This window comes from Tinamus guttatus, unplaced genomic scaffold (assembly GCF_059628265.1).
Source record: "Tinamus guttatus ecotype Peru unplaced genomic scaffold, ASM5962826v1 Tinamus_guttatus_pri_ptg000213l, whole genome shotgun sequence".
Lineage (NCBI taxonomy): Eukaryota > Metazoa > Chordata > Aves > Tinamiformes > Tinamidae > Tinamus > Tinamus guttatus.
The window spans coordinates 10,557,837-10,569,467 of NW_028288747.1; the positions used below are offsets into that span (position 1 = coordinate 10,557,837).

The 11,631-nt window shown below is 36.0% G+C and overlaps 1 protein-coding gene across 3 annotated transcripts in view; it reads left to right on the plus strand.

Moving 5' to 3' along the window:
- The window catches only part of GABRG1 (gamma-aminobutyric acid type A receptor subunit gamma1), a 48,143-nt gene extending 38,077 nt beyond the window's left edge, over window positions 1-10,066 (plus strand). For 2 of the 3 annotated variants that reach the window (XM_088524734.1, XM_088524735.1), the window contains 5 exons: window positions 1,666-1,748; window positions 3,074-3,211; window positions 3,329-3,481; window positions 6,158-6,369; window positions 9,722-10,066. In XM_088524734.1, coding sequence (XP_088380860.1) covers window positions 1,666-1,748; window positions 3,074-3,211; window positions 3,329-3,481; window positions 6,158-6,369; window positions 9,722-10,000 — 865 coding nt within the window. In that variant the 3' untranslated portion in view covers window positions 10,001-10,066. Of the gene's footprint in view, window positions 1-1,665; window positions 1,749-3,073; window positions 3,212-3,328; window positions 3,482-5,365; window positions 5,648-6,157; window positions 6,370-9,721 lie in introns of those variants that run through there. The other variant, XM_088524737.1, reaches the window with a different exon arrangement.
- The last annotated feature ends 1,565 nt before the right edge of the window (window positions 10,067-11,631 follow it).

The following is an 11,631-nucleotide window of genomic DNA, read 5'->3' on the forward strand; positions in this document are numbered from 1 at the left end:
TCTAGTTCTGTACTTACAGGATTAAGTGCTTGTTTTTGCTTTTAGAAGCATCTTTTAATTATTTTCTTTTTAGTCCTTTGCATAGTTTTCATATATGGACTAGTGATGTTGTATACTGTTTTCTCATTTATTTATTGTGCTGAGCCGTTCCAGGGTCATCTTGGATTTTACTTTTCCATTGTCTGTTCAGTTTTCAAGATAAATTTTTTTTTCATAATACCATCTGCATGAAAACCATTTATGTGAGGTCTCCCCTAGTGAGAGGGTAGAATTATAATGCTAATATATGAGCTATGAAGTGCAATGGGCTCCTGATAAATAGCAGAACTCGGTAGAACCCATCACTGCCGTGTGCAAACATCTCTATAGAACAAGGAGATTGCCTGAACTTGGCCTAAGGTGGAATAACATGGAGAAGAGAGGTTCGTATGTTGGTGATTAAAGGAATGCTAGAAGAAGCTGACCCTGCTGTTGGTTCTCTGGCTCTTGGTCTTTCTGTTGTATGCGCCAGTGATTCCAGAACTAGTTGTATTGCTGCCTGCCTTTTTTTAAATAGAAATCCAAGGCAATAAATACATATATTGTGATAGGCACATTTTAAAAGTCTCACTAGAGCTATGCAAGTCTTTCAGTTTGAAATATGACATATTCTTTTCCAGGATATGGCAGGAAATTTCCTTTAATTTACTTTCCTCTATAAATACTTCTGCCTCTCTCTTGGTCAGGTCAGATTTCCAGGAAGGTCCTCATGAGGCTTTGTATAAAATAATCACTTTGTTCACAAGCTCGCAGGGCCTTCAGGAAGGTCCTCATATCTTCATCCCTCCATCTAAGTGTAGTATATAAGTGTGATGTTATTTTTTCAGATTTAGAAGAAATTCAGCCTTCTTCACCATGCTGTCCACAAAGGAGGAACTATTCTAAATACAAAGATGGCATTTAAGTGTTGTCCAGCCCCTTACTGCAGCCTCCCAGGGAAAGTTAGCATGAGCTGGGCTTCTCATTTGATGCTTGGAAAATCTTTGGAAATTCAGGATAGTATTTTAAAAAGCAGCAAGTGGTTCAGTTATTCAAATATCATTAGGAGTTCAGGACTGAAAATGTACTCAGTAGCTACCTGCATTGTTTGAGTGCCTTAGATTTTGAATAAATAGAAATACCAAGCCAATTGTTTCCCATCTCTGCTGCTGTTTTCATCAGAGCTACTTCCATGGGCAAAGAGCAGACCTGTGGTCTCGCATTCACCATACAGGATATTGCCATCAGATACAGTGACATCAAATGCCATTTGACTTGATAAATGCATTTTTCAGTGGCTTCCTTAATGGGCTGTCCTGCACTCCCTTCCCTTCCCTGCCCTATCCTCAATCCAACCCTTTTATCCATCCCTTTTACCCATACCTTTTTTTCTCATGAAGAGCTGAGAGGTTCTTCCAGTTCACCTGAAACCCTAGGAGTTGCTACATGTACTGATAAACCACTCAGGTCCTCAGATTGCTTTTGCCAACAGTTTTGTTCTCTAGAGGTGATGCTGAGATGTTTTTGCAGATACAAAGTTGGCTAGGTAGAGTGTGCATTAATTGGCAAAACTGATTTCTGTGCATGTTTTTTTTATTTGCTAGTCTGAAATGTCTCATGTTTGAATATTTTTTTCCCCTCAATTAGGCTGACAATTAATGCTGAATGTTATCTTCAGCTTCATAACTTTCCCATGGATGAGCATTCCTGTCCCCTGGAATTTTCAAGCTGTAGGTGGTAACACACACTCTTTTTTTTTTTCTCTCTCTCTCTTTTTTTTTTTCTTTCACCCTTTCTCTTTACATTTAAGCTTTTAATTTCTTTCAGTTCTGCCTGCAAGAGAGCAAGTGATTACATTTTAAAGTCTTGGAGAGAAGGAAAGAATAGACCTCTTTATATTTTACATAGATTTATTGCATTGTTTATTGCATTAATAAATGGAATAATGAATTGCATGCACTTAATTTAATGGCACCTTTAAAGATGATCATGTTTCTTAGAAGAAATGTTTCTTAGAATGCAATGCCCATTCAAGTTAATGGGAATCTATTGCCTTAAAAGAAGATTTTTCTTTGTTTGTTTGTTTTCTTTTATGGTTGCCAGCCTTGCTAGCTTTGAATTGGTTACTTGGGGTCAACTTAAGAGGAACAGTAAGAGTTACCCTCTTTGACCTGTTCCTGCAGGTATTTAATCAGTATAATGAGCTCTCCATCTTTAAGTGGGACAGGAGCATGTCCCAAGAGCTTATGCGAGCAAGAAATACCAGCTTTCGGGTTTAGATTCTTCAGTGTGAACTATGTGTATATATTAAAAAAAATGTTCCTGCGATCACTGTTAACCAAGGTCACTATTACTGGTAAAATAAAAATAAAAACTACAAAAACACCTGATCATAGCTAAGCTGAACACAGCTAAGCAATTTATTCTTAAATGGGAAACTAACAGGCAATGAAATCAAACTTCAAAGATTCTTCCTAAATAAATATTTTAATTTAACACTTCCTTCTTGAATACTGCCAACTAAATGAGCTCTGCAGCTCTGTCCTCAGCAATTGTGCCCAGACAAGTGAGACCGTGGCAGGGAAACACCATGAAAATCAAATTTTTTACTCCCTTAGAACTGAAATACTAGACAAAGCATCAAGCCACCAAAAAACCCCCCAAAAAACCCACAAACAAAAAACCTGTATTTTTAAGCTCTTTATGTTCTTTTCAAGCTGTATTGATGTCTACTACACTTAATAATGTTTAGCGCTGATTCTGTACTGGTTGTTCATGTGTGAGTACAACAATATTGTGTACGTATTCCCTAGACATTTTTTTTTATTTGTACATTTGTTGGTTGGTTATACATTTAGCTAGGCTTAAAACTGAGGTTAAACATTTTTGGGTTAAACTTTAACAGCGTATCAAGTAGATTCTAGAGCAGCTTGCTCTGTGATCCAGTTTATAAACAGCCCTGGTTTAGTGCGTAAATAATTTCAAAGATCACAAGGGAAAACATTCTTTGAAATATACTGCAATTGAATGCTTGATTTGTTCTGCTTTGTTTTAGATGGATATCCTAGAAATGAAATTGAATACAAATGGAAAAAAACCTCTGTTGAAGTGGCAGATCCAAAATACTGGAGATTGTATCAGTTTGCATTTGTAGGCTTACGAAATACAACTGAAATTTCTCATACTCTGTCTGGTAAGGCAAAACGTGAAGATCTACTGCATGTAGTAGCAATGTAGAGCAACAGAAACAGATAAATGGGTAACTGAAAACCATTTACCATGTCTACTGAGATTTTTTTTTGATTTATAGGTGATTACATTATTATGACAATCTTCTTTGATCTGAGCAGACGTATGGGATATTTTACTATCCAGACATACATTCCTTGCATACTGACAGTTGTTCTTTCATGGGTGTCATTTTGGATCAATAAAGATGCAGTTCCTGCAAGGACATCTTTGGGTATGTATGTTTATTCTCAACCTTGAAGGGTCTACTACTCCCTAGGAATACAAATCTGCAGAGGGCAGTAAATTAACCAGTTTATTCCCATTCAGACAGTGTCTGCTGGTCACCTTTCCTCTTGAACCTCAAGATTAAGAGGAGGAGGATCCTGCTGTGGTTTCACAGCAGGACTTTAGGAGAGAGTGTTGAGAATGGAAATCTTCACGAAAATGTGATTCGAGCCTTGTGGATCTGCTGTTGTTCACATAATATGTTTTTTTTTCCCCCTTTATGTTCTTTTTGTCATCTCCAGAGACAGTGATATGGCAATGATTAGTCTGACAAGTATGATTAAACTTCCCTAAGCATTGTGGAAGAAAGGATATTATTATTTCACAAGAGAAAATCCAGGAAGGTCTAGATTTCTAAAAAGTAATGAAAATGATTCCTTTTTTTTTTTTTTTTAAAGCCTAAAATGAGGAAAATGTTTAACTGTATTTGCACCTCAAACTATTAGGTATAATACACCTAACTCACAAAAGCCAGACTCACCATCCTTAGGGTTTTTGTTTTTACTATAGATACTACTGAATTATTGTGAATTTTGCTACAGAGATTATTCTATGGCAGTGTCACCTTGTTTGAGCTGTTTGACATGGTATCAGTCTCCTACCTTTGACCACTTGGGATTTAAATCTGCTGTTAAATCTGTAAGATTATGAAGTCAAGAAAGAAAGTAACCAAAAATGAACATGGCTCGGTTGCTTAATGAAAAGATGGCGAAAGGAAGTATGAGTCTTGGACCTTAACATTGCACTGTTTAAAAGTTCTGCAAAGCTTAGTAAAGAGCCTAAAAGCCTGAATACATGAATGAAAGTGGCTCTGATATTTAGAAACTATAAAATTTCTTTAACTTTTTAAGCATTGCACATAAATCTTATTGTGGGTACAGTCTGGGAAGACTAGTTGTAAACAGAAAAATATGTCGTATCCTTCTCGTTCTATATCTAGATTGTTCTTTATGTTGAATAATTTTTCTGTGCCATTAATCTAGCACCTTGGATCAAGTGATGAATCCTGAGTTTTCACTATCCCATTTCAGCAATGCTAACCTTCATCTTGAAATGCACAGCAAGTGTTTGCAGAATCATATTTACAGCTCCATCCAGTTAACTCTGAGTTACTTTTGGTGACTTTGTCATGAGCCTGTTTGACTGGTAGGTTGTAGGATTATTTTTCTCATAGACACACATCCTGGAAAAGAAGAAAAGAGGTGACCAGTGGAATAAACAAAATTTTATAGAGAATGATTTAGAAATTAAAACAATAAAGACCAAACCAGTGTACATCATGACCAGCAGCCAAAATACTGTGGGAGGTTTTCTCAGGGAGACAGCCCTCCTTTTGCTTTCCTCAGTGGACAGGGCTGGGAAGTCTGTATCTCCTTTCATCCCCTGAGCAGATATCCATAGGGAATCGTGGGATCTCCTTCCACCTGGTGGCTCTGCCACGGCTGGGTATGCCACACAGCCTCACACCTTTCCCTTGCATCCATCTGTGTTGCAACCCTGACAGATTGTGTTTCCCCAAAGCAAAATGATCCATATTATTAAGGTATTTAGGCATTTAATTATGCAGAGAAGAGCCTAATTGATTTTCAGAAGCATCTAGTGAGAGCTAAGCACTTTTGAAAACTCCGTGGTGGCTTGTATGCCATTCATTTACCTCTTCATTTACTTCTTTTGAGAAATTTGCTGCAAAATCACCACTGTTTTCCTACTGCAGGATCAGTCAAGAGCAACCTCTGATTCTGTGCTTTAGTTTACAGCCTTAGATTGGTATAACATGTTTTGTGTAATAAACCTGCTTATGTAAATAACAGAAATTCTTTATGTCTTCAAGTATTGCTATCCAAATGAAAGGCCACATCTGAATTTTGGACTACTATCAAAAAAAGCTTTGCATCTCCATGAAACACCAAATATAAGAAGAAAGTATTAAACCACTGAAGAGCATTTTAGTTGAGAATCTAAACATACAGCTACTAAGGCCAGCTTGTTCGTGTAACTAACTTGTGTATGAGTGAGTCAAGTGAAACATTTTCTATTACCTAAAAGACAGTGTTGAGAAAATATCTGGAGAATGAGACCAGAAAGGTCCACCTAGTTTGTCGTATTATACATCAGAAGCAATTTAAAATATTATTCTTTTTTTCCCAGGATTTTCTGAACGTTTTAAATCATTATCATGTTCTGAATTTCTTTAAATTATTGATAAACCATTTGCTTACCCCAAAAATGATTAATTTGAATATTTTAATTTTTCCAGAGCCAAAGGATGATTATTTGTGCCTATTTATTTCTGCTTATTGTAGTAGCTTTATTTTTTCCTTTCATAAACTTCCTTAGTGTTTTTGGGTCCTCAGTGTGTGCTGAAAACAGGAGGGCTTTAAAGCAGAGCTGAAATCTCTCTTCTGTGTGAGCCTGCTGTGGCCACTGGATCCCTATGGATGGCTTCTTGTGCTATCAGTGGTGTGCATGGGTGCATGTGGGGGTGATCTGAGGCGAACCGTGCTGCGGGTCGGTTCTTGTGTGCTTCACCAATGAAATAAGAGGTAATTTGAGGAATTTTTGTGACAATATGACAGCGTTATTTATTTATACACTTCTCTCTTCTCCTTTCTTCTTCAAACAGGTATTACGACAGTGTTGACCATGACCACGCTGAGCACAATTGCTAGGAAGTCCCTCCCAAAGGTTTCTTACGTGACGGCAATGGACCTCTTCGTTTCAGTTTGCTTCATTTTTGTGTTTGCTGCCTTGATGGAGTATGGCACTTTGCATTACTTTACCAGCAACAGAAAAGGGGACAAAGGAAAAGAAAAGAAGGCAAAATCCAAACCATCAGTAAGTTTAGTCAAGCAATTTAGAAGAAAAAAGAATTGCAGAATGCTGTTCATTGTAAAATTAATTCTGAGGGACTGATTCTCAAGCAGAAGGGCTAATTTTCAAAGAGAATTTTTACAGTTGGGGTCTTTATTTTCTCTTTATACTACTAATAAACAAACAGAATCATCTTAATCATATATGAATGAGAACATATAAGGCTAAGCTAGAAAATAGTTGAATATTATTATTTTAATTTAATATTATTTTCCGTGTTGTGCACATCTCCTCTGTGCTTTTACAGCTGCCTGTAAAGTCCTCCTGACAGTTCTGTTTGGGCACAGCTAACAACTTCTGGCAAAGGACTGTAGATAAGATTGTAGCAGTAGGGATTAATGTAAACGTAAATGTACTGAAGATATGATATTTGAATTGGCTGTTGTTGGAAGGCAGTAAAATATATGGTGAGATTTTTGTGTATCATTACAGCATTTTTATTTTACAGAATGTATGCTAATGTCATTCAAGTAAAGCAGTATGAATTGGCTTATGCAGGTTAGTAAGGGTAAGGAGTTTAATCCTTCTAGCCCAAACTTAGTAGTGAGCTCAAAAAGTGCATGGATGATGGCTTTTTTTCTTATACCTGTTTAGTGTTTTGTGTAGAATAATTCGGTTTTGATCTTGTTAGAGTGTGTTATAAATGCTTCTCACTGTATTTAGAGTTTCATCTAAAATATGATCAACAGTCTTCAGGTAGAATCAACAGGTGCTATCATATAAACCTATAAATACAAATATATATATTTTAGTTGCTACCATTTGTTATAAGGTCACATTATTGTAACCTTATATTCTACTTTCCTGTGCATTGTAAGCCCATTTTTATTCCTAAAAGTGACTCTGAGAGTGTTTGAGAAAACATCTCTTTTATTTTTTATTCTATTTTTTTTTTAAATAAGGTGAGTTTGAGGGATTTTTTTTAGTTACCATTTTTCATTTGCAGTTTCCTCGTGCTTTCTGGAGTAAGACCTTTCTGAAGACCTCAGTTCTGCGAACTCTTCTGGTTCGTAGTTTAGGGATTTATAGTTTTATTCTTTGATGCAGGTCCATGTTGGATTCAGCAGGCTAAAGATTTTGTCTTTTACTTCTGTCCTTTCCTGACCTTTAGATTTTACCTTTAAAGTTCCTTTGATTTTTCTTTTAAAAATATTATCTTCATAATTTTTCCAAATCTTTTCTCCCCATTTTTCACATTGTCTCTTTCCTGCATATTCTTTATATATTTCATGTAAGAAATTAAGTATTTAACATAGTACTGAGTAATTTTGAATTCAGTAGCTGATTTTAGTCTACTCTGGTATTTGTTAAACAGACTATGTGCTAGAGGAGGGGCACATGAGTAAAATGAATAATAGGAAAACAATCAGGGTTCTCCCTGAATTCTTTGGTTGTGCTTCTCAAGGAACTGTTTTCTTTTCTGTCCTCCCTTCTCTGCTGTGGGAAACTGTGGTCGCTTGTTTCCCTTCTCTCATTTATTCCTTTTTTTTTTCTGGAATATGCCAGTAATTCTTCTCACAAGCAAGTGACTACTGTTGTAATCCAAGTAGCAACTTAGGTATTGTGACCTTCAGTAGATGTACCTTTGTGCAGAGTTGACATAAATGTTAAGTTTTTTCTTATGTAAAAATAAGCTTTGCTTGTAATACTTATTTGAGTAGAAGCATCTAACTGTTCTTTCTTAACATAGTGAGCATTTATCATCACTGAAAAGAATAATGAGGTCTTTTAGGATAATAAGTAGCTCCTTAGGTCATTGTGTCTAAGAATTTGTTGAAACAGCAGTTTGCATGAAACTTCCTTTGAAAAAAGCATTTTAAACAAGTTTATTAAGGGGATAGGAAGACACATTGTACATTAAACTACTTCAGTATCATCCTCCTGGAACATTATTGCTGCAGAGAAATTATACTACAAGGGTGGTAACCTCATAACAGGGTGTAGATATCACCTGTGTGCTGACCCAGGTCATTCTCTGGAAGTGGGACAGTAGTAGTCAAAATATAATTTAAATGATGTGGCTTTCTGGTTCTTATATATTATTGCTTACCATGTGTAATTGCTTAGAGAGATTTTTCTGTATGCTTTGAGGTCCACAGATGTTAATTACTTCATTGTAAACTCACTTCCTTAATTCCTCTGACTAAATTCTTTCCTATCGGTTTTATTACCTGTAGAAAAATATATGGAGATAGTAAAAGAAACAGAATATTTTTGTTTGTTTGTTTTCTTTAAAAGCAAAACATTTTAGAACAGATGTTCACTCTTCTTTCAAACCTCTAGCTTTGACAAGAGGACTGTGGAGTGATCTAGAAAGGCTATGAGATTTGGAAAATGGAACAAGAACAGAAAGGGAAAGGAAGAATGTCTTAAAAATATCTGGGGAAAGAATGATAAAGAGTGAAGAACTGCATGGAAACAAAATAGCAGAAGGAGGAAAGATGGAGTATAGTAGTATGAGTGAAAGGAAGGATAGTAATACAAGTGAAAGGAACGTAAAAGGAATGAAAATCACTGGGAAGGAAATAGCAAATGCTCTACGTATGAAGCAATAAGACACCCATAGTTTTTCTGTTAAAATTATTTATGAAGCTTGACAGCTTTTATAGTGAAATTTCCTAGATTGCAAGTGGCTTGAGATATGTTAACTAAAAGTAGAAGTGAGAATTAACATTAATGAGTTTACTGATTTAAATGGTATTCTCCATGGGAGGCTGCCTCGGTCTCCAAGCGCTCTGGATGTTTTCTTCAGAGGTGTAACATCAGAGGAGTGTTAGATGACTTAGTGTGTGTGTCAAAACCTCTTAAAGTTCACCAGTGATGCTATACTAATCCCACTACCTTGTTTTGCCCAAAATGTAGCTTCCAGAAACATATCCAGTCTTCTTCTAAATACTGCAGATGATGGGAAAAAGTCATTCCCTTGGTAGTGTTACCTATATCCTACTTGTGGACTTGTGACACAGTTGCCCAGCTGTGGCTGACTTCAAAATGTTCTTTTGTGTTATGTAGATCAGATCAGCTGACCCAGTCTGTGTAACTAATTATCCAGTATTCCCAAATCCCAGCACAACCCAGATTTTACTGTGACAGGTGAAAAGCATTCATGAACTTTTGCCTGCCCGAGCTGATGGAATACAGCAGTTCACAATTCACAATGCTCCCCAAACTGTTTTTCATTAAAATTTGAAATTCTGTATATTGAACTAAATGTACTTACAGTGGCCTTTCTATCAGAAGTCCAAGGAATGTTTGTAGTCTGCGGGGAAAGAAAAAAAAATGTATTTTTCTTTCTTTCTTTCCTTTTCTTTTTAAGAAACCACCTGCAATTGCTGTTCGACCTGGATCAACACTAATTCCAATTAATAACATTAATCATCTACCTGAACGTGATGATGATTATGGATATGAGTGCCTAGAAGGGAAAGACTGTGCTAGCTTCTTTTGTTGTTTTGAAGACTGCCGCACAGGATCTTGGAGAGAAGGAAGGATACACATCCGTATTGCAAAAATTGACTCTTATTCTCGCATCTTCTTTCCAACTGCCTTTGCATTGTTCAATCTTGTTTACTGGATTGGCTATCTTTATCTATAAATTTCAGAGGCTTGACCAACTCAGAAAAAGGCTAATTCACCATTGATTCTTAAAACTTATTGAGCACTCAAAAATTAGAGCTGGTCCCAAGTCACTAAAATCGTCTTGATGTATTAACAATTCGAAGCAAAAAGGGAAAATACGGTGATCCCTTGTTATCAATAATAGAATTGGGTTTTTTGTTTGTTTTTGGTTTTGAAGAGAGAATTTTAAAATAAATACGAGTAAAATTTAATGTACCTGAACACACACCAATTCTATGTCCAGCTCTAACAAAGTGCAGAGACAAGAGGCTATGTTTTGAAATGGTCAGTTCTACATAACCTTTTAATTTTAATACTAAATGATAAAGCAGATAAGTATTGTAGCATCTCTTTCACCTTAACAAATAAAGCCTTAATAAAAATGGAATTATTTTCATCTGTTTCTTCTATAAGGTGATTATTTTTATGAATTCCTGATTTCAAAAGGTCAAAATGAAATGTTCCTATTTTTCAGCTAGCCGTTTTTCCTCTGCAGTATGTTAAAGCATGATAAATTCATAGATAATTTCCTTCAGATTTATACAAAGTCGTGAGTGGAGAGCAGCAAGAAATGGATATATCACAAAAACACAAGGGCGATTCTGAGCTTGTCTAATCCTGACTATTTATGTAAGCTTTTGGCTTTCAACCTTAGATTACATTTATGTCTGTGCTCCATCTGCTGTTACTTCTTTTGAGTTCACCAAAATTCTCCAAAGGGCTACAACTTTCCAAAGTTTTTAAATAGCTGCCATTGCTTGGTGCAGCTCTGCTAATTTCATGGAAACCTGGCTGATCTTGGCCAACTGAGGTTCTTATCACTGAGCATAATGCTTTTTCACCTCCTCTCCATTCTTCTCTCTTTAGTCTGATTCATACTCAGGGTCATAGAAAGTGTCATGTTCAGTAGAATTTCTGTTGCTGAAGTTTTGAAAAACTCTGACAAAGTTATAATCATCATATTCAAACCCAGTAGGCTAGAACTCCAGCCTTTAGAGTGAAGTGTATGACCTACTCCACTTTATACGGTAAGGTTTTTGTAGATTCTGCTTGTCATTGTGTATGCTACTTACTGAGCCAAATCCAAGTGATATGGATTTACTGAACTTCTGTTATGGTTAATTATGGATAGAATAATTCCTTCATATTTCTTTGCTTTTAATAGCAAATTCCTGTTATATGGGTAAAAAAATCTTATGTGTTGCAGATCATTATCCAAGATGGGATGTAGCTCCAAAAATCATAGGACTGGTTCTCCAGCTTCTCTTTAGTCTGAGCTTCTATTCATTTAGGTAGGTAATCTTCAATATTAGTCTTTCTGGATTGACTTCTCTGTGTTCACTATTGCTGACTGTCAGCATTTAGTATCTCCTTTTCATTTCTTAGTTTATGGGAAATCCATATTTTTAAATCCGTTGCTTTTTGAGAAAATGCAGTCCCTCCTTCTTTCTCAGAAAGCAACTGGTCTCAAGTGAGATTGCAAAAATCACTGTAAAATTAAGATATGCATTAAGTAAAAGTCAGAACTACGAGAAGACTTTACAGATCTTTAAAGAGGATTAATGGGATTAGCATTTGGCATTAGGCGAGGATACTCAGTACTGGAGA